The sequence below is a fragment of the Rhinolophus sinicus genome, linkage group LG06 (genome assembly GCF_036562045.2).
Source record: "Rhinolophus sinicus isolate RSC01 linkage group LG06, ASM3656204v1, whole genome shotgun sequence".
NCBI classification, from domain to species: Eukaryota; Metazoa; Chordata; class Mammalia; order Chiroptera; family Rhinolophidae; genus Rhinolophus; species Rhinolophus sinicus.
In genome coordinates this window covers 13,457,705-13,481,363 of record NC_133756.1, presented here as the reverse complement: position 1 = coordinate 13,481,363, position 23,659 = coordinate 13,457,705, and the positions used below count along the sequence as shown (strand labels likewise).

At 36.6% G+C, this 23,659-nt stretch overlaps 1 protein-coding gene across 13 annotated transcripts in view; it reads left to right on the top strand.

Moving 5' to 3' along the window:
* Positions 1-23,659, top strand: part of SCMH1 (Scm polycomb group protein homolog 1) — a 145,173-nt gene that overhangs the window by 98,415 nt on the left and 23,099 nt on the right. For 12 of the 13 annotated variants that reach the window (XM_074334515.1, XM_019737138.2, XM_019737137.2 and 9 more), the window contains 2 exons: positions 8,539-8,771; positions 12,187-12,313. The exons of the other annotated variant lie outside the window; for it this stretch is intronic. In XM_074334515.1, the coding sequence (XP_074190616.1) occupies positions 8,539-8,771; positions 12,187-12,313 (360 nt within the window). The remainder of the gene's footprint in view (positions 1-8,538; positions 8,772-12,186; positions 12,314-23,659) is intronic. 13 annotated transcript variants of the gene reach the window in all.

Sequence of the window (23,659 nt, the reverse complement as noted above, 5' to 3'; positions counted from 1 at the left end):
AAATGTCACTTACTATGAAACCTTGCCTGACAAGTCTTGCTTGCCTGTCTTCCTTGTCCTCTGCCCTTCCCTTGCACAGTCTCTCCTCCAAGTCTTTTTACTTGTATAAGCATTTTGACAAAGTATTGTTGATTAAAGGCATAATTCTGTCTACCTTAGTAGCACCAAAATGTGTTGGGGAATATTCTGATCTTTCATCTTTCTCTGAAGTAGGACAGTCATTAAATTATTTAACTATTTACGTTTGGAAAAATAAAAAAATGATTGTGTTTAAATGACAAACTCAAGATCACACTATAAGGGACAGAACTAAAATTAGATCCCTGGTCCCCTGACATTACCCTTTTTTTTTTTTTCAACTAGGATAATTAAGTTAGGATATGGCAGGACAGGGCTTCCTGGTGGGAAGAACTTCCAAATCTTGGAATCCCTCAGGGTAGCTTAAGAAATACATTATTAAGAAGCTTTTAAATTAGTATGAAGCTTAATTTCCATGCTAGCTACTTAACACATGACCTGTGTGCCCTGATTTTTCAGAACTGTTAAGTTTAACTGGTTAGCTTCTGTCCAGATCTTTCAGGCCAGAGACAGCAACTTGTTTGCTGGTTGGCATAATGGACTTTTATGTCCATCCTTAAGGGAGAAGTGAAGGAAAAATATATTTTTTCTGACATTAGAAGGCCAAGTAAAGCCCTGCTCAGTTCTTCTCTTATATCTTTTTCCTTTTTTTAGTCTACAAACATGTGCTAGATACCATCTAAGAACGCAGCACCTTCTCGTATAATGGCAGAAATTCCAAAGTAAATCACTTACCTATCTACCCTGCTCAGATGTCATGATCTGTTACTGAAGATATATGAGGCAGTCTTAGGGTTTATAGTAATCAGTTAATCATTTGGCATGTTTAGTTATTCAGGCTTAGGCATGGAATAAGCAGAGGGTTGGATTGGGTTTTTTTCTAGGCAAATGTGTTAGAAAAGGAAGGGCAAGGAAGTGGTTATAATTATGGATCAGTGGTTCTCAAACCTTTCGGTATCAGGAAACTTCAATATCCTTAACAACCCCAAAGAGCCTTTATTTATGTGGGTTATCCATATCACTGTATTAGAAATTAAAACTTAGAAGCTTTTAAAACAATAATATACAAGCATACATTCCATATCTCACATGTAGCCTCTGGAAAACCCCACTGTGAGAGAATGAGAGTGAAAAAGGCAAATAATGTTTTAGTATCATGAAAATGGTTTGCACCTTACAGACCCTCAAAAGGATTTCAAGGACACCCAAGGGTTCCCAGACCATTCTCTGAAAACAACTAACTACATAACATTTAAAAAATCCATTTTACCAATAATGGCCATTTGTGTCATTTCAAGTTTTAAGTTACTACAGATAACATGCTGTGAGCATTTGTTTACACGTATCTTAGTGTCCATGTTCAAGAATTTTTCTGGAGTTTACTCCTAAGATTGAATCATAGGGTATGTACACCTTCAGATTTATTAGATAATGCCTGTTATGCCCCCCGGGGAGTCTTCTGAAAAAATGCTACTGTGAACATTCTAGTACCTATCTTTTGGTAGTCATACCACTCCTTTCTCTCGGGCATATACCAAGGAGTGGAATTGTTGGGTGCTAGGATATAAAGCTAAGCAGTTTTTTGAAGTGATTTACACACCAGCAATGTACAAGCGTTCTGGTTGCTTCGTATTCCTCACCATATTAGGTATTATCACTTCTTTTAATTTTAGCAGTTTTGGTGAAGATGTAAAGTCTCGTATTTTTTTCCTCCTCTTCTGTTTTTCCTGTTTTCTTTTAGATTTTTTAAAATTAAATTTATTAGAGTGACACTGCTTAGTAAAATTATATAGGTTTCAAGTATACATTTCTATACTATATCATCTACATATTTTTAATTTGCACTTTTCTGATAACTGATAATGTTCAGCAAATTTTCATATTTTTATTGGCTATTTGTATATTCATTTTTATGACATGGCTCTTCGAGTCTTACTCATTTTTTAAATTGGATTGTCCATGTTTCTATTACAGATTTTTAGGAATTTTTAAATATATTCTGGATGTTACTTTTCTGATGTATGTGTTTTGTATATCTTTTCCCACTCTAGATTTTTTTTTCTTAATATTGTCTTTTGATGAATAGAATTTTTTTTATTTTAATGAAGGCATAGATGTCAGTCTTTTATAATTAATGCTTTATGTGTCCTGTTTAATAAATCTTTGTTTACCCCAAAGTTTTGAAGATATTCCCCTCTATGTTCGTCTAGAAGTTTAATGTTTTACCTTTCACATTAATTTTTTGTGTCTGGTGTGAAGTGGAGGGTTCAGGTCTCATCTTTTTTCCATATGGATATTTGTTTGACTCATCACATTTTATTGGCGAGACTATGTTTTCTCCACATATACGCACACACACAGGATTAAAGGGGCACCTTTATTATAAACCAGATGACTGTACATACGTGGCTCTATGTCTGGACTCTGTTTTGCTCCATGGATCCATTTCTATTCTGACACCAATAAACATGTCTTAATTACTATAACTTTTTAATGAGTCTTGATATGAGCTTTGCTGTTATTCACCAAAATTGACTTGGCTATTCTAGAGCCTTTGCATTTCCTAATAAAAGTTAGAATTAACTTGTCAATTTACAGACATATTCACACATTTAAAAGAATCTGCTTGGATTTTGATTGAAATTCCATTGGCTCTTTATAGATCAATTTGATGAGAATTGAGAGCTTAACAGTATTGAGTTTTCCAAGCCATGAATGTGATATATCCTTTCATGGCCAGGTATCTAGAACTTCTTGGATTTCTCTCAGAATGTTTTATACTTTTTAGTGTAAATGTCTTGCACATCTTTCACTGAATATTTGATTTTGGGTTTTTTACATTTATTTTCTAATTGATATATATAGAAATACAATAGATTTTTTTGTATTAAATTCCATCTAGTGACCTTTCAAAACTCATTTTTTTTATTTTAATAGATTCCATAGGTGAGAGGGGGTGGTTTATATAAAAGATCAAGTCATGTGCAAATAATACTTCTTTACAATCTACCTTTATAGCTTTTATTTCTTTCTCTTTCCTTACTACATTTGCCTCCAGTACAGTGATGAATACAAGTGGTGATAATGGATATTTTTGTTTTGTTCCATAATTCAGTAAAAAAAAATCTTCGATATTTCATCATTAACTATGCTGTTAGCTATAGATTTTTTTTATAGATGCCATTTTCTATAAGAAAATTCCCTTCTATTCCTAGTTTACTAATAGTTTTTAACGTGAATAGGTGTTGAATTTTGTCAAATGCTTGTTCTGCATCTGTTGAGATGATATATGTGTTTTCTTCTTTATTTTGTTAATGTAATGAGTTCAGCTGATTTTTTTTTCTATTGTTAAACACCTCTGTATTCCTAAGATAAAACCCACTTAGTCATAGTACATTAATTATCCTTTTTATATATTACTGGATTCATTTTGCTAATATTTTGTTAAGGATTTTTGCATCTATGTTCATGAGGACATTAGTTTATAGAAGGGGTGTCCAAACTTTTTTCAACGTTTTTCACCAAGGGCCAGCGGGCCGCAGTTTGGACACCCCTGGTTTATAGTTTTGTTTCCTTGTAATATCTTTGTCATATTTTGGTGGAAGGGTTACATTGTCCTCATAAAATGAGTTGGGGAGTGTTCCCTCCTCTTCTGTTTATCTAGAGGGGTTTTGGACCCCTTGTTACTATTTCTTTCTTCTTTAAACATTTGCTAGAGTACACCAGTGAAGCCATCTGCATCTGGAATTTTCTTTGCAGAAGGGTTTTCATTGCAATTTCTTTATTACATATAGGGTTCTTCATATTCTGTTTTTTCTTGTGTCCATTTTAATATTTTGTGTTTTTCAAGGAAGTTGGCCATTTTATCTAAATTTTCAAATTTATTTATGTGAAGTTATTTGTAATATCCTGTTATTGTCTTCTTAATGTCTAAAGGATATTTTTTATTCTTGATATTCGTAGATTGTATTTTCTTTATATTTAGATCAGGCTTGTTAAAAGGTTATCTTTTCAAAGAACTTTGACTTTGTTAATTTTCACTATTATATGTCTGCTTTCTTTTTTCACTGACTTATTCACTCATATCTATTATTCTCTTTTACTTTCTTTGAGTTTAGTTTGATGCACTTTTCCTAGCTTTTTAAAATATAAGATCATTGATATTTAACCTTCCTTCTCTTCTAATATAAGCATTTAGAGCTATAAATTTCCCCTCTGAGCACTACTTTAGCTAAACTTCACACATTTGCATATGTCATATTTTTATGAATTTTAAATTCCAAAATTTTTCTAATTTCTATTTTAATTTATTTGACATTTGAGTTATGTACAAGTATATGTCACTTAATTTCTTAGCATTTGGGGTTTTTCTAATTAATTTTCTGTTGTTGATTTCTATTTAAATTCCACTGTGGATAGAAAACATATTCTGTATAATTTCAGTTCTTTGAACCTTATTGAGGATTGCTTTTTTGCCCCACATGTTCCATTAGCATTTGAAAAAAATATGTATTCTACATTGATGGGGTGTAGTGTCCTATATGTGTCAATTAGGTTGATAGAGTATTTAGTTATTTATGTTATTAGTTGGTTGTTATTCAAATCTTTCCTATCTTTATTTATTTTTTTCAGCTTCTTCACCTATCAATTACTGAGAGAGACATGTTAAAATCTCCAGCTTTTAATTTTGTAATTGTCTATTTCTCCTTTCAGTTCTTTAAATTTCTACTTATATATTTTGTGTTATTAGGTACATAGGAATTTAAGGTTATTATTGCTTCCTTTTGAATTGACTACAGTCATGCACCCCATATCATTGTTTCACTCAACAATGGACCCATAGGATTATAATGGAGCTGAAAAACTCCTCTATCACCTACTAACGTCATAGCCATCGTAACATCAGAGCACAACACATTACTCACACATTACTCATGTCTAGATATGTTGAGATACACAAATACTTACCATTGTGTTACAACTACCTACAATATTCATTAGAGTAACATGCTGTACAAGTTTGTAGCCTAGGAGCAATAGGTTTGTATAAGTACACTCTGTCATGTTTGCAGAACAATGAAATCTAACGACACATTTCTCGGAATGTCTCCCTGTTGTTAAGTGGCACATGACTGTATTTTATCTTGCTGAAATTTTCCTGTTTAGTCTAGTTATACTCCTTTCCTTAAAGACTGCCTCGTCTGATATTAATATAACCACATGATCTCTCCTTAGGTTAATGTTTACAGGGTGTATGTTTTTCCATCTGTTTGTTTTTATCTTCCTATGTCCTTATATTTCAAGTGTCCTTCTTTTTCAAGACCCTCTTATAAATAGATATACTTGGGACTTGGGGTACTTTTTTTTGGCCTGGTATTGTAATTTTTTCCTATTAATTATTTTATTTAATCCACTTGTATTTAATGTAATTATTTATTTGGATTTCAGTCTACCATTTTGCATTTTCCTTTTTGTTTTGTCTTTGTCTGAGTTCTTCCTCATGTCTTTATTCCTTCTTTCTTCCCTTCTTTTAGATTAAATGTGTTGTATTATTTTATTTTTCTCTCCTTAGCTTTTAGTGATACATTCTTGTGTAATTCTTTTAATTCATTTTAAATAGTCATCCTGGACTTATTAAGTTGGTGCAAAAGTAATTGCGGTTTTTGCAATTATTTTTAACCTTTCAAACTGCAATTACTATTGCACCAACCTAATATTAAAGTCTACCTCAAATAAGCACTGTTAATCACTCCCCAAATAATGTAAAACTTTTAACAAAGTTTGGCACCATTTACCGCATACTTCCATCCCTTATGCTATTACTTCATATAATTTACTAATACATATATTACAAACCCAGCAGGCTATTTTTTGAAATTCTTGTTCTAAATAGTCAATACTCTTTTGTATTTACCCCCATATTTACCCTTTCTTATGTTCTTCATTCCTTCCTGCAGTTCCATCATTCCGTCTGGGATTACTTTCCTTTAGCCTGAAGAACTTCCTTTCTATTTCCTGCAGTTTAAATCTGCTGGTGACAAATTCTCTCAGCCTTGATTTGTCTGTAAATATTAATACACCTTCATTTTTGGAATATATTTTCACTGGGTATAGAACTCTAGGTTGGCAGACACACACACACACACACACACACGCATGCACACGCACATACGCATCTATATAGTCCTTAAAGGGCTAAAATATGTAAACTGCCAACATAGAGTTCTGTACCCAGTGAAAATATCCCTGTTCCTTTGGACATGGGCCGCTTGAGCTCTTGATTGACAACCTAATAGGTCTCCATCTCCTCAGCCTTAAAAAACTGCAAGAGATCATCCTACCTTTGAGAGGTTTGGGGCTTAGTTCTTTGACCTCTCACTTTTCTTAAAATTTCAAAATATGGCATATATCACGAAGAGGAGATGAGCTCTGTGTTTGAAGTAGACATCCTCCTTCTAGTGGGACCTTGTCTCTTAAAACCTTGTCTCTTAAAAGGGAGATTTCATTTTGCCTTTTAGAAGCTCTCAGCTGCTTCGCAGTTCCAGTGTGTAGGCTTAGAACTCAGCAAATGTCCCCTGGGGAAAATTGGCCACACACATGGAGCTCCTCAAGTTCCAATCTGTCACAACACCCTCTCCGATTTCTCTGCCCTCCAGTAGAGCCCCTCTGCACAGGCCAAGACGAATGCTCAGTTCATGCTGCCAATTGGCCAGTGCCCTCAGAAAAGAAAACAGTGTCAGCTACCTCAGGAGCCCTTCCCTCCAGGTCTGGAATTGCAGTTCATCTAATCTTTGTGATTTCTACAACACTGCAGTGTTTTCCACAATAATTTATCTGACTTTTTCTAGTTTTTGCCATAATCTATTACATCCTACCTGGAGCATAAAAACATTACCTTCTACCTGCCCACTATAATTAGTTTTCTTAACTAGTCTCCCCAGTTCTTCTACCGCCCTCCCCCCTCCCAGAGCAGCCAGAATGTTCCTTTTAAGTATATCCTACCGCTCCCCTTGTCAAAACCCTCCAGTGGCTTCCCTTCATACTTAGAATAAGTTCAGGTTCATTTTCACAGTTTACAAAGTCCTACACGATCTTAGTGCTACCCCCGTTCTCACCTAATTCCTCTCCACTCTCACCTTTGCTCACTCAGTTCCAGCCATACTGACCTCCTTTCTGTCTCAAACACACTAACATGTTCCCATCTCAGAATTTTTGCACTTGTTATGTACCCTCTACTTGAAAGGCTCTTTCCTCAGATCTTTTGCCTTTATTTCATTTGGGAGCTTTGTGGCAATGTCACCTCTTCAAACAAGACTTTCCTCACCCCTCTATCCCCTTACCTTGCTTTAGTTTTAATCGTAGTACTTACCTAGCACTTAACATTATATGTGTATTTATTTGTCTATGTTCTGTCTTCCCACTAGAAGGTAAGCTCCATCAGAGCTCCAACTGTGTTTTTGTTCACTGATCTATCTCCAAGGCTTAGAACAGTGTATAACTTATAGTAAGTGCTCAATAGTTATTTGTAGAATGAATTAGATATCCTTTACCTTGAAGAATTCTCAGTTTAAGGAGAAGATGAATAATTACAGTAAAATTGAAAGTACTCTAACATAGATGTCTACAGAATGATTTGGGAGAGGGTTGACTTAGTTGGGGTGTAGTCAGACAAGGCCTCAATAAGAGTTGGCCCCGGAGCTGAGTGTTGAAAAGTGAGTGTTGATGTATACCTGAGCAGGAAGAATAGAGAACACCACATACCTGAAGGACTTGGTGTTCAGAAAATAGTGGGTCCAGAACATGGAGGCAGGTGACAGGAAATGACATCAGATATAACTGGAGAGCAAGGCAGGGGCAAAGTCACAAAAGTCCTTGATACCAGAATACAGAATTTGAACTACCTTAAAGATAATATGAAGCAAAGATTTTTAAGGTAAGGAGAGATGCTGTCAGATGTATGTATTTCCATATGTTTCACTACTTTCACTGCAATAATCTCACTAAAACATTAGGTAGATCGATGTAGAAAATGCCTGACTTGGTTGAAGAGCCTAGTTTCAAAACATAAGTCCTCATCCCAACTCACTGTGTAATCTGAGGAAGGCATCATTTCCTCTTCTGAGCCTCAGATCTTCATTCCTAGCAGGAAAGGATTGTAGGCTTCTAAGAGTTATTACATCTCTAAGTCTGTGGTTCTGTTTATATACTTTAACTAGATGCCTTGGGGAGAAAAATTTAATATTTTTTCTGCATCTGCCAGAAATAATCAAAACTTCCAATTCTAGCCAATCTAAATTCACTTCTCCTCTGAGATTTTCTAACATTTAGGTCAGATGCCAGGAAACAAGTTTCTTGGGATAAAACTACCCAAGTGGAAGTAGCAAGTCTTTTTTTCTTCTTGGGCTGGGATGGGAATGCAGATGGGAGGAGGGGGTGATAGAATGAGTCTTTTTCTTGCAGTTGTGATTCCAAAGAGTCCCTATCCTGCATCTGATGTGAACACTGAGAAGCCCAGCATCCACAGCAGCACCAAAACTGTATTAGAGCATCAACCAGGACAGAGGGGGCGTAAACCAGGAAAGAAGCGGGGCCGGACACCTAAGCCTCTAATCCCCCATCCCATCTCTACCCCATCCAAGTCAGCTGAACCTTTGAAATTCCCAAAGAAGAGGGGTCCCAAACCTGGCAGTAAGGTAGGTAAAAATATGGGTTTCCCAGAGAGGGATAAAGGGTTATAAAGGAGTAACTCATCCATATCCATCCATCTTGGAAAGGGGCACGTCTGGCCCTATTTACTCCCTTGTGTAAGCTTTTAAGAGGAATCTCCTAGAGTGTCATCCCTACTTAACTACTTAGCTGGGAGTTCGTAATATTAAACATAGGATGGTGTGGATAAGAAACAAATTTTGACTTTGAAAGTTACTCACATCGAAGGAATTCTAGTCTAATGTCTTCCATAGATGGAAGGCTCTGCTCCTAATTGCTAACCTACCTAGAGTGGATATCCAGGCATGTGAACAGAAAGAGAAAATTGGCTCTATAAATGTCCTTTTTCTATTCCTTCCTCTTCTTTAAAAGAAAAAAAAATATTGAATATCTACTGAGTTTCAGACGCTGTATCAGACACCATTACATACATGTCACATAATCTTCACAAAACTCTAGGAGATGAGTAATGTGTATGTTATTTAATAGTTAAGTACATTGAGACATAGAGATGTGAAATGATTTCCCTAAGTACACGTAGCTAATAAACAGCAAAGGCTACAGAGATGGGTCCCCAGGTCTTCTAGTTTCAAGGTCGCTGCTCTTCTACCACATATTCACTCTCATATTTCTTGAGGGAGATAACACTTACCTCTAGTGTAGGAAAAGACTGCTGAGTCAAGCTTCACTGACCACTGTTCCTGAAAGTACAGTCATAACTAGTTTTTCATGCATGTCTTCCCTAAGAAAGTTCTCAGCTACTTCTTGAGGGCTTCCTTTGGCATCACCTTCTCCATTCAGTTCCTAACTGTCAGAGGATTCCTCTGCAGCTCTGTCCTGAGCTAGACTACCTGAGTTCTAACATGGAGATGATACGCAGTTCTCTTGGGCATTCCATTCCAATCTCATAAGTTCTTCCCTAGGGTTGATTGGTTGGTTGGCTGGCTGGTTGGTTGGTTTTGTTTGGTTTATTACCCCCAGCTGACTTCAGTCCTTCTAGAATACAAGCTCCTCAAGGTCGAGAACCTAATCTTTTTCTTCTTTCTTTCTCCTGCAGTGCCTTAAATCTCAGTCTCTTGGGAGATGTTCAGTGTATGCAGAACAGATAGATGGATGGTTTTAGTGATGTTACAGTTGAGATTGTCTCTTATTTATTGGCTTTAAATTCTCAATGCCACATGCTGATCTTTGAGTGTAACACATAATGCTCCTGCCCTACTACCACTAACCCCTAACCCAGGTTCTGATTCATTTTTGTTTCCATTATTCTCTTCTCATTCTCATGTTGTAGAGGAGAGGCTGAAGGCCTAAGATTTCAAGGCCAGAGAAGTTGTGCTTTTGATGATATGATAACATCTTGAGGACAGTCAGATTAAAGAGAGAAAAATCTTGTCTGTGAGGTTCCAATGACAGACCTAGAACCAATAAGCAGAAACTCAAGAAGACAGGCATTGTCTCAACATAGAAGGAACAGTTAAATCTTTCCCAAAGTGGAAGTAGTGCTCTCCTGTCACTAGAGGTATTTCAGCAGGAACTGGATGACAATATGGGAGGGATGTTTTCAGGGACAGTGAAGTAGAAATATTGGATGGATGGATGGTTGGGGATTAAATGGCCTTTAAGATCATTCAAAACTATGATTCTATGATTGCCTCTGCTCGCGGGCAGTCTTAACCATGGTAGCCAAAGTCCTCTTTCTTTCCAACACTCTTGAAAACAATAATTCTCATCTTGTATTTTATGGCCTGGCACTTGACTCCCTAATTCTTCTTCCTGTCCTTTTTGCTTGCTCCTAGAAGTGTATATCCTTCCCCTTAACCCGTAACCCTTCTATTCCTTTCTGAAGCAAAGTGGTCTTGTGACTAGAACATAGACTTTGAAGCCCGACATACTTAGGTTTATATCTCATCTCCACCTTTGTGACTTTGAAAATGCTTCCATAAATAAGGTTGTAAGCCCTAGTTTTCTCACCAATAAAATGGAGATGAGGTAATATATGAATAGATATAATACATGTAATTGTACCTACCTCAATGGGTAAAAAAATAATTTCATTTTTCTGCTTTCTTCTATAATATTTGGGCACCTTACTTACCAGGATTATTCCTTCAGGGACCCTACAACTCAGTAAAGTTAAACTGGTTTTCCTTTTCTCTCTGACTCATTGCTTATTTGGGTTTTTACTTTTAGTAATATCAAAAAATATGAGATGCCCATGTCCCATGTATGCTTTGCATGTTTCATAAGTGTTTTTATGATTACTTTCACAGGCAAGGCCGTCTTATAGTATATGCTTGCTGTTGTTGGTGCTATCTCTTTAGAGAATATGCTCCTAGAAGGCAAACAGGTTTATACAGCTCCCAGAAGTGTACCTATCCTATGTGACATTTAGTAAAAAGGGATTTATGTACCTCGGTGATGATTATGTTTTCCTTGCATTCAGAAAGGCTTTTAGAAAACTTTGGAAAGAACCTTCTGAGATCTTTCTCCCCAAGAGACTGTCCTGACCAGCTTAGGGAAGATACTAGATGTCTCTCAAATCATTTTTATTACTTCTGCATTATTGGTATTCTATACTGTATGCTTCATTGAAAAACACTCACTGACACTTACTATATGCCAAGTACCATGCTAGGAATGGTACTCAGAAGCAGACTCCCCAAGAGTCCCAGGCTAACAAGGTACACCAGGATATAAATACATAGTGACAATAATTGTGACAAATGCAACAATTCAAAGTACAGGGAGAGCAGCAAAGAGACCTTAACTAGAGGAAATCTAGAAATACTTCCTGGATAAACAGATATTTGTAAGATAAAAAAAAGAAAGGGCATTTCAAGCAGAAGGGGTGGTTTATTATTATTAAGGTGTAGACCAGGTAAAACTGCAGGGTTTTTAGAGAAGTAATATAGTTAGAGATGACTACAGTATAAGGTTGAAGGTAATAAATGGCAGGTAATAAACTGAAGAGGCAGGAAGAGGAAAGTAGTTTGTAGAGTTAGGGGAAGGTTCATTTCCATTTTTCAAGAAAGACAAAAAGTACAAAGCAACATCAAAGTAGTCCTCAGCCACAGCATTTCCCCCCCCCATTTTTGCATTTGTCTGCCCAACTAATAAAGAACTTCAAATCATAATATTGAATCTAGTATGAAAAAAAGTGAACTAAGTAAGCTTTGGTTGTATAGAAGCCCAGAACCTTGTACATAGATTCAGAAAATTTTTACTAAGCATCTACTGTATATACAGCTTTAGGCAAGATGCTGTGTGGAAAACATACATAAAACACAGTCCCACCTACAAATATACTTCTGTTTCATGGGTGAATTGACTGCTAGGAAGAGCGGAATGAGAAGACAAGTTACCTATCACAGGTAGCAAACTTTTCCCCATCCATTTTGACAGAGGAAACCTCGGACTTTGCTGAACCCACCACCCACCTCACCAACAACCAGCACCCCTGAACCGGACACCAGCACTGTACCCCAAGATGCTGCCACCATCCCCAGCTCAGCCATGCAGGCCCCCACAGGTAAGAGCAGATGACGTACTAGCGGCAACAAGCCCCAGGTCCTAGTGCCTGTGCTTTCTCTTGCCTTGCACCAATAAATAGCCCCCATCCATGTGTAAACTTAAAATAGGATCTTTAGAAAAAAGTTATCTTTGGCATTTTATACAGTTTCAGAGGTTTCTCTCCTGTCAAAACAATCAAAGAAACTTGGGTAGGTATTCTGTGAACTCAGGCTTGGAGAACTGGGACACGAGGGTGGGGTGAAGGCAGGGCAGCACCAGGAGTTCCCCGGCCCAGTTTGTAATAATACTCATCCTTTCCAGTTCAGCGTGCTCCACGTGTAGCGTGATTCCCTTCCAGAACCCTCCCAGCATTATAGTAATCCTGCCACCACTCAAATACATATGAACCTGCTCTGATTTTTTTAAAACATCATTAATGGTGGTAAACTTGGTACTATGAGACTGAACTTGGAGACCAATCAATGAATGTTTGATTCAAAGCAAAATCTGATAGCTGAAGTGGGTGGGTAATCACTCTAGATTATTCCTATCTCTTCCCATTTCCTAAACTCTCTATGAAGGTAACTCTAAAAGAGCTACCCTTTTAGATATACAGCCTCCCAATGGGGTAATTATAAAGAAAAATACTCTTTCTTCTGTGTAAATTAAGATACACGCATGAAACCTATTCTTGTTACTCTGCAGAGACTCCATATTCTTTAGGGAAGTCTGAGCAATTGGAATGGTCCCCATGGAAGTAGGGGAGTCTTTTTCTTGGAAGAAGTTGAGTGTGTTTCCACCCATATCCAAGAATGTTAGAGCTAGAAGGGAAGGCCAGCCATAGTTTCCTCTCCAAATAACCTTTGGAAGACAACAGAGCCTGCCTGTGGAATTTATGTCCAGATTAAAGAGGGAAAAAACTTGTCTGTGATGTTCCAAAGATAGACCCAGAACCAATAAGCGGAAACTCAAGCAGACAGACGTTGTCTCAACATAAAAGGAACAGTTAAATCTTTCCCAAAGTGGAAGTAGTCATTTCCTGTCAGTTGAGGCATTTCATCAGGATTCTGTCACATGATTTCTCTGAACGCATCATCTGCATCTATCCCTGACCAGTTTTTGGGTTTGCTTAGTCCTAGTGTCATTAGATTAATCAACAGGGGCCTTTGCACCTAAGCTCCAAGAATGAGGAAGAAAATAGATGAACATCTTGGCGAAAATATTAATCACATTTTCAAATCTCATGACATGCCCCCTAGATGCCTGTAGACCTGCTTGGTTTACCCCACATCATTCTAGATACCACTTAGGTGCCTTTTCAACAATACCTAGCAGACCCACAGCAGTGGGAGCTTCCTGACTATGCCTCACTACCCCACTTAACCGATGCTGACCGTCTCTTCTCCAGTCACTGAGCTGGTATCCCATCTTTGGCCTCAATTTCATAGCCTAGGAAAAATGGGAACTAACTTTGTATTCGTTTCCTCCTCTTGGCCAGGCTATAACTGTCTTTATTGATCACCGTGCCACCATTCTCAATTGGACCTTGGCTGAGCCTCAGTTTTCACACCTGTACAATGACAGGATTAATCCAAGTTACCCTATAGTCCCTTCAAATGTTAACAATAAAAGCTATCATAGATTAAAAGCTATGGGCCACACCGTATCCTTTATTACCTAGCTTTTTTTTAAACTGCACAACACTTTTTAAGGGTTACTCTATGCCCATAGTTTAAAGGAACAATAGATCTACAAGAATTATTACAGAAAACAAAACAAACAGACCCCATCCTCCTGTGATTCACTGCTCACTAAAGGCAATCACTTGTAATTAAAATTCTTTTCTTTACTTCCATATATGAAAATGGAATGTCTATATATTTTTTTTTTAGCTTTTAGTCCTACAAAAAATGCTCTGCATCAAAGGATTTTGCATGCATTTAGGAAATTTGGTCACATACATTTAGGAAATGCTTATATTCTGCTTCCCCACTCTTAGATATTTGCATCTGCTCTGAAGAGCTTTTTTGTTTTCTGAATTTTTTACTATTTTTTTAGGTTCACAGCAAAATTGAGCAGTAGGTATAGAGATTTTCCATCTACTCCCTGCCCCCACACCTGCGCAGCCTTCTCCATTACCAACATCCCCACCAGCGTGGCCCATTTGTTTCAATTTATAAACCTTCATAGAAATATTATTACCACCCAAAGTCCATAGTTTACATTAGGATTCTCTCTTGATGTTGTACATTCTGTGAGTTTCCACAAATGCATAATGACATGTATTCATCATTATAAGATTATACAAAATAGCTTAACTGCCCTAAAAATCCTCTGCTCTGCCTATCAATCCTTCCCTTTCCCCTAAGGATTTAACTGTTCCTTTTATGTTGAGACAACACCTGTCTGCTTGAGTTTCCGCTTATTGGTTCTGGGTCTGTCTTTGGAACCTCACAGACAAGTTTTTTCCCTCTTTAATCTGGACATAAATTCCACAGGCAGGCTGTGTTGTCTTCCAACTTCCTGCAACTACTCATCTTTTTACTGTCTCTGTAATTTTGCCTTTTCCAGAATGCCATATAGTTGAAATCATACAGTATGTAGCCTTTTCAGATTGACCTTTTTCACTTGCATTTAAATTTCCTCCATGTCTTTTCATGGCTTGATAGCTCATTTCTTTTTAGGGCTGAATAATATGCAGAGTTTATTTATCCATTCACCTACCAAAGGACATCTTGGTTGCTTCCAAGTTTTGGCAGTTATGAATTAAGCTGCTGTAAACATTCATGTGCAGGTTTTTGTATGAACATAAGTTTTTAGTTCCTATGGGTAAATACCAAGGAATGAGATTGCCGGATCATATGGTAAGAGTATGTTTAGTTTAGTAAGAAATTGCCGAAATGTCTTCCAAAATGGCTGTACCCTTTTCCATTTCCACCAGCAATGAGTGAGAGTTCCTGTTGCTCCACACCCTCACCAGCATTTGGTGGTGTCAGTGTTCTGGATTTTGGCCATTCTACTAGATGTGTAGCAGTATCTCACTATTGTTTTAATTTGCATATCTCTAATGACATATGGTGTAGAGCATCTTTTCATATGCTTATTTGCCATTTGTGTATCTTCTTTGGTTAAGTGTCTATGAACAGCTTTGGCCCATTTTTGAAAAATTAGGTTATTCATTTTCTTATTGTTGAGTTTTAAAAGTTCTTTGTATATTTTAGATAACAGTCATTTATCAGATGTCTTTTTAAAATATTTACTACCAGTCTGAGGCTTGTCTTCTCATTCTCTTGACTTTGTCTTTTAGAGAGCAGAAGAATTTAATTTTAATGAGTGTAGCTTATTAATTACAGTTGACCTTTGAACAACACGGGTTTGAACTGTGTGGGTCCGCTTATACATGAATTGTTTCAATAAATATACAGTTGGCCCTCCATATCCCCGATGTTTGCATCCACAGTTTCAACCAACAGCAGATCTAAACAGTATTTTCCATAGATTTTCTACTGCACAGGGGTCAGCACTCCTAACCCCCGTGTTGTTCACAGGTTATCTGTATTTGTTTCCTGGATCATGCCTTTAGTGTTGTATCTAAAATGTCATTGACATACCCAACATCATCTTGATTTTCTACTATGTTATCTTCTAGGAGTTTTATAGTTTTTGTGGGGGGTTTTTTGTATAAGTTTTATTGGGGAATATTGGGGAACAGTGTGTTTCTCCAGGGCCCATCAGCTCCAAGTCTTTGTCCTTCAATCTAGTTGTGGAGGACGCAGCTCAGCTTCAAGTCCAGTCGCCGTTTCCAATCTTCAGTTGCAGGGGGTGCAGCCCACCATCCCATGCGGGAATTGAACCTGTGGCTCTAACCAACTGAGCCACCAGCTGCCCCAATAGTTTTGAATTTTACATTTAGGTCTGTGTTCTATTTTGAGTAAATTTTTTATGAAAGGTGTAAGGTCTGTGTCTAGATTCATGTTTTTGCATGTGGCTGTTTAGTTGTTTCAGCACCATTTGTTAAAAAGACTATCTTTGCTCCACTGTACTGCTTTTGCTCTTTTGTCAAAGACCATATATTAAGAATATATTTATGTGGGACAATTTCTGGGCTTTCTATCCTGTTTCATTGATCTATTTGTCTATTCTTTCGCCAGTTCCACACCATCCTAATTTCTGTAACTTTATAATAAGTCTTGAAGTTGAGTAGTGTCAATCTTCAAACTTTGTTCTCCTTCAATATTGTGTTAGCTATTCTGGATTTTTGCTGCTCCATATAAACTTTAGGTCAGTTTGTCAATAGCAACAAAAAACTTGCTGGAATTTTGATTAAGCTTTATTGAATCTATAGATCAAGTTGAGAAGAACTGACATCTTGACAATAATGAGTCTTCCTAACCATAAACATGGTATAGCTATTTATTTATTTATTTACTTACTTATTTATTTATTTATTTTGCTCATCAGTTTTGTAGTTTTCTTCATATAAATCCTGTACTTTATTTTAGATTTGTACCTAACTGTTTCATTTTGGGAGGTGCTAATATGGTATTGTGTTTTTAATTTCAAATTCTACTTGGTCATTGCTGTTATATAGGAAAGCAGCTGACTTTCGTATATTAACCTTGTATCTGGCAACCTTGCTATAATTGCTTATTAGTTCCAGGAATTTTTTTGTTGATTCTTTCACATTCTCTACGTAGACAATCATGTCATCTATAAACAAAGAGAGTTTCATTTCTTCCTTCACAATCTGTATACCTTTTCTCTCCTTTTCTTGTCTTATTGCATTAGTTAGGACTTCCAGTATGATGTTGAAAAGTTATGATGAGAGGGGACATTCTTACCTTGTTCCTGATCTTAGTGTGAAAGCTTCTAGTTTCTCCCCAGGAAACGTGATGTTAGCTGTAGGTTTTTTCTGGATATTCTTTATCAAGTTGAGGAAGTTCCCTTCTATTTCTAGTTTGCTGAGAATTTTTAATCAAGAATGGGATTTGGATTTTTGTCAAATGGTTTTTCTGCATCTATTGACATGATCATATGATATTTCTTCTTTAGCCTGTTGAGGTGATTAGTTACATTAATTGACTTTCACATACTGAACCAGCGTTGTATACCTGAGATAGATCCCATGTGGTAGTAGTATGTAATTCTTTTTATATATTGTTGGATTCAATTTGCTAATATTTTTGTTGAGGATTTTTGTATCTATGTTCATGCAAGATATTGGTCTCTAATCTTCTTTCCTTGTAATGTCTGTTAACAAACAAAATTTAACTAAGTAAATTTGAAGATATAATTAGCTTTATGAAATGATTCATGAATCGGGCAGCATCCCATCTAGCAAACAGAGAGATACTATGAGGGGTTATACAAGATGGAAGGCTTTTATAGAAAGGAAGGTGGGACAGGGAAGTCATCAGCAAGAGAAAAATGAAAGTTCACTGGAGGAAAGTAAGAGTTCGGATGACCATGGTTTCTTGTTGACTGAGCTGCAGCTTTTCCATTGGCTAGACTTGTTGCTGGGCAAGAGGAAAATCCTCCTTGCTCCTGCTGGAATACTAAAGTAGCTGTATTTTCTGGGAGTGCAAAGTAAGTCTCTTCCTGTTGGGATCTGTTACTGATGTCTTCCTGTTTGGAGTAACTGACATCTTTCAATTTGTGGTATAATGTGAGAGCTTCCTCTACAGGACTTCCTGAATCCAATTTTAGTTTAGATTTCCTTTATCAGTTTTCACATGTCTTTGTCTGATTTTGGTTTTAGGCTAACGCAGGCCTCATAGAATGAGTTAAGAAGTATTTTCTCTGACTCTGTTTTCTGAAAGAGATTATTGAAAATTGGTAAAAGTGTATTTCTTAAATGTTTGGTAGAATTCACCAGTGACTCCATCTGAGCCTGTTACTTTCTATTTTGGAAGTTTATTAATCATTGATTCAAATTTTTCAATAGACATAGGTCTATTCAAATTGTCTTTCTCTTCTTGTGTGAGTTTGTGTCTTTCACGGAATTGGTCCATTTCATTTATATTATCAAATTTGTGGGCATAGAATTTTTCATAGTAGTCCTTTATTATCCTTCTAATGACCATGGCTCTTTAGTGATGTTCCCTCTTTCATTTTTGGTATTATTTAGTAATTTGCATCACCTCTCTTTTTTTCTCATTTAGCCTGTCTAAAGACTTAACTGATTTTATTGATCTTTTCAAAGAACGAGCTTTTGGTTTTATTGATTTTTCTCTGTTGACTTCCTGTTTTCAACTTCATGATTTCTGCTCTAATTTTTATTATTTCTTTTCTTCTGCTTACTTTGGATTTAATTTGCTCCTCTTTTTCTAGTTTCCCAAAGTAGTTTCCCACAATAGAAGCTTAGATTTTAGATCTTCTTTTCTCATATATGCATTCAATGATATAAATTTCCCTCTATGTACTCCTTCTGCTGCATCCCACAAATTTTGATAAGTTGTATTTTTATTTTCATTTAATTGAAAATATTTTAAAATTTCTCTTGAGATTTATTTTTTGACCCATGGGTTAATTAAAAGTATGTTGTTTAATCTCCAATTATTTGAGGACTTTTTTTTACCTTTCTTTCTGTTACTGATTTCTTGTTTAATTCTAAGAGCAGACATATGATTTCTACTCTTTTTAATTTAGGTCTTTCATTTAGTTAAGGTTTGTTTTATGGCCCAGAATGTGGTCCATCTTGGTAAATATTTCATGTGAGCTTGAGAAGAATATATTTTCTGTGGTTGTTGGCTGAAGTTGTCTATAGACATCAATTATATCCAGTTGACTGATGCTGCTATTGAGTTTAACAATGTTCTTACTGATTTTCTACCTGCTGAATCTGTCCATTTCTGATAGAGGGATATTGCAGTCTCCAACTATAAGAGTGGATTCATCTATTTCTTCTTTCAGTTCTATCAATTTTTGTCTTCCATATTTTGATGCTCTATTGTTAGGTACAGATTGATATGTCTTCTTACGTAATTGGCCCCTCCCTGTATCATTATTTAATGCCCCTATTTATCTGTGACAACTTTCCTTGTTTCAAACTCTGCTCTGTCTGAAATTAATATAGCTACTCTGATGTCCTTTTAATTAGTGTTAGCATGGTATACCTTTCTCTGTCCCTTTAATTATAATCTAGATGTGTCTTTATTTTTAAAGTGGGTTTCTTGTAGGCAACGTAGAGTTGGGTCTTGTTTTTGATCCACTTTGAGAATCTCTGTCTTTTAATTGGTGTATTTAGACCATTGACATTTAAAGTGATTATTGATATAGTTGAATAAATATCTACAGTATTTGTTACAGTTTTCTATTTGTTACTCTTGTTCTTTGTTTCTATTTTTGTCTTCCACTCTTTTTTAGCCACTGGTGGTTTTATTTTTTTAATAATTGTTTTATTTTTCAATTACAGTCGACATACAATATTATATTAGTTTTGGGTGTGCAACATAATGATTAGAGAGTTACATAATTTATGAAGTGATCACCCCAATAAATCTAGTACTCATCTGACACCATACATAGTTATTACAATATTATTAACTATATTCCTCATGCTTTTTTTTCAGTGGATCATCCACTTTCTTTTTTTTCTTTTTTTTTAAATTATTTTATATTAGTTTCAGATGTACAGCATAGTGGTTAGACATTTACAGAATTTATGCAGTGATTCCCCAGTTAGTCTAATATCCACCTGTCTTTTGTGGTTTTAATTGAGCAGTTTATATGATTCCATTTTTTAGTCCTTTCTTATCCTATTAATTGTACTTCTTCTTTTTTTTTTTTAATCTTTTTAGGGTTCCTTAGAGTTTGCAATATATATTATAACTAATCCAAGTCTACTTTCAAATGACACTATACCACTTCACAGATACGATAACAAAATAATCCTAGTTTCTCCTTCCCATCCCTTATATGATTGATATCATTCATTTCACTTGCACATAAGTGTACATAAGCATATACATACACACATTTGTGTGTGTATATATATATAACAATCAAATACATTGTTGCTATTTTTATTTTGAATGAACTCTTATCTATTAGATCAATTAAGAATAAGAAAAGTAAGGTTTTATTTTGCTTTCACTTATTCCTTCTCTGATGCTTTTTCTCTTCATGTAGATCCAAGTTTCTGAGCTATATTATTCTCCTTCTCTCTAAGAAAATTCTTTAACATTTCTTGTAAGGCAGGTCTACTAGCCGCAAACTCCTTCAATTTTTCTTTTCTGAGAAAGTATTTCTCTTTCTCTTTCACCTTTTTTTTTTTGCTTTTACTTTTATTAGCATTTATTTGATGCTGAATTTAATCCAGGCCGTAAGTTTTTGGGAGTACACTTATGGGAGTTCTTTTTCTTCTGTGCAGCCTCCTCTTCTGGCTTAGGAACAACCTGCTTTTTCTCAGTTAGGACCATCTCAGTGTAGCAGGGGGAGGTCATGTGTGGGTTAACCCGCCCGTGAGCTTTGTTAAGCTCTGCGCCGCACCCTGGGAGTTTTGTTCACCTGGATGAGCTCAGTGACCAGAGCGTCTACATCTAAATCCTTAAGTGCAGCATCACTCTCTGCATTTGTAAGCATTTGCAGCAAAAGTTCTGCACTCTTTTTGGGCCCCCGACCCTGCGTCCAACCCCACTGTTTGGCCTGGGCACACCTCCCAACTCTACCATTGTAACGATGGAATGGCACACATTGCTTCTGTAAAGTGACATCCTTTAGATACTTGGTGGTTTTTCGGATAGCATACCCTTGAGGGCCTGGGTAGTTTCATGAGCGTTCTTAAGATGAACACGAAGATTTGAACCTCTTGATTTACATGACTTTGTGGGGTTCTCTGGGCCAAGCAAATAGTGAAGCATTTTCAGAGGTCACCTCAGGCCACTCACGAGAAGAGAGCTCTCTTTCACTTTTGAAGGATAATTTTGCAGGGTGCAGAATTTTAGGTTGGTGGGTGTTTTCTCTCAACACCTTAAATATTTCATTCCATTCTCTTATTGCTCAGATGCTTTCTAAGGATGTAACTTTTATTGTTGCTCCTCTGTAGGTAAGGTAGGTTTTTCTTTGAAACTTTTTTTTAAAGATGTTTTTTCTTTATCTTTGATTTTCTGAATTTTTAATATAATATGCCTAGGTGTTACAGTTTTTTTAGGGTTTGTTGTTTTGTTTTATTTTGTTTGCATTTATCTTGCTTTGTTTTCTCTTCTGACCTTCCTAGATCTGTGCTTTGGTGCCTGGCATTAATTTGGGGAAATTCTCTGTCATTATTGCTTCAGATATTTCTTATTCTGATATTCCCATTATGTATGTATGTGTTATACCTGTTGTAGTTGTCCCACAATTGTTCAATTGTCTGTTCTGGGTTGTTGATTTTAGGTGTTTGTTTTTCTGTTGTTGTTGTTTTTTCAGCCTTTTTCCTCTTTGCTTTTCAGTTTTGGGAGTTTCTATTTAGCTATCCTCAAGCTCAGCAATTCTTTCCTTGGTCATATCCAGTCTACAAATGATCCCATCAAAGGCATTCTCCATTTCTGTAACCATGTTTTTGATCTCTAGAATTTCTTTTTTTAATTCTTCTTAGAATTCCCATCACTCTGCATACATTGCCCATCTGTTTGTATGCTGTCTACTTTATCCATTAGACCTGTTAGTAGATCAGTCATAGTTGTTTTAAATTCTCAATTTAAAAATTCCAACTTCCCTGCCGTGTCTGCATATGGTTCTGATGCTTGCTGTGTCTTTTCAAATTGTATTTGTTGCCTTTTGGTAAACCTTGGTTTTTGTTTTTTTAATTTTCTTTTGCTAGCCAGACATGATGTGCTGGATAAAAGGAATTTTTGTAAATAGGCCTTTAGTAATGTGATAGTAAGGTGTAGGAGGAGAAATACTCTGTGGTCGTACAAGTAGGTCTCAGTCCTTTGGTGAGCCTGTGCCCTGGACTGTAAACTTCACCAGTGCTTCTTAGTCCCACCACCCCGCTCAGGTGGGACAGGACAGCTGCAGGGGGCTAGAGTTGCGTATTTTGCTTCCCCCAGGTAGGTGAGGCTCTGATCACACCCCAGCAGGTTAAGCTCTAGTAAAATAATTTCTCCTGAGGGCAGACCTTGTTAAGAACAGAATGTTCTGGTATATTTCAAAATGGTTTCTTTACCCTTCCCCCTGCTGGGAGCATGACGGGATTTTTCTCTGATACTCACAGTGAGAACATGGTCAAGTTCCTGGAGGTAAAACTCAAAAAAGTGCACCACCAGCTCATAACTGGACCCCCTGGATTTAGTAACTCTCAGGCTTGTCCATACTAAGCTTCCAGCAACTCGCCGGTTACAGTTTAGATTTTCCTACCACAACACTGGTTTCTGTGAGTTTTCTGCTCTAGTAAATTGTCATTCTCTGTATTCACCTATCTCTCCAAATTTGGGGCAGCAGTTTGCCCTGTGACCTCACTTCTCTGATGGACCTGAAAAGGATTGTTGATTTCTCAGTTTGTTCAGCTTTTTACTTATTGTTAGGATGGAATGGGTAATTCCAAGCTCCTTTACATGCTGGACCCTAGTTCAAATTTTTTTACAGCCTCCAATTCTTATTTCATGGATGCAGTAGAAAACCACAGCATGACAGTATACAAAAATAACTTTATGACCTTAAGATTGGGAAGGATTTTTAAGCAAGACAATGAGCATAAACTATAAAAGAAAAGGCATATGACATTTTATATATCTGAAAAAGATAATATCAATATATTCAACTATTTTAACATGAAGACAGCTCATCTCTCTTCCACATGGAATCAGTTAAGTGGCTCATCTGGGGCTGGAGAATCTATTTCTAAGATGGTTCATTCACAGGGCTAGCAACATTGGTGCTGGCTGTTCTCTGCATAGACCTCTCCAAACGGTAGCTTGCGCTTCCTCATACCGTGCTGGCTGAGTTCCTCATCCTGTGGTGGCCAGTGTCCCAAAAGACAGGAAGGTGGAGGCTACCATTTTTTAAATGTTTGAGCCCAAAATTATCATAGCATCATTTCTACCATATTCTTTTGATCGAGCAGTCACAGAGCCCGGATTCAAGAGAAGGGGACTGTCAGTCCACTCTCTGGACATAAATTATTTACATTTTTCCCATTGGAATATTCATTTTTCCCCATGCAAGATTCCCCATTAAGAGTCTCAATTCTTTGGAACATCAAGCTCCAGATGTAGTATCTCATCATCTAAATCAGATCCAGGTACAAATGAAACCTCAGGTGCAGTTTCTCAAGCATAGCTCCTTGAGTGTATTTCTTTTCAATCTGAAGACCTGTGAACTAAAGCTGTTGTCTGCTCCCCACATACCCAACATACAATGATGGGACAGGCATAGGATAACTTAC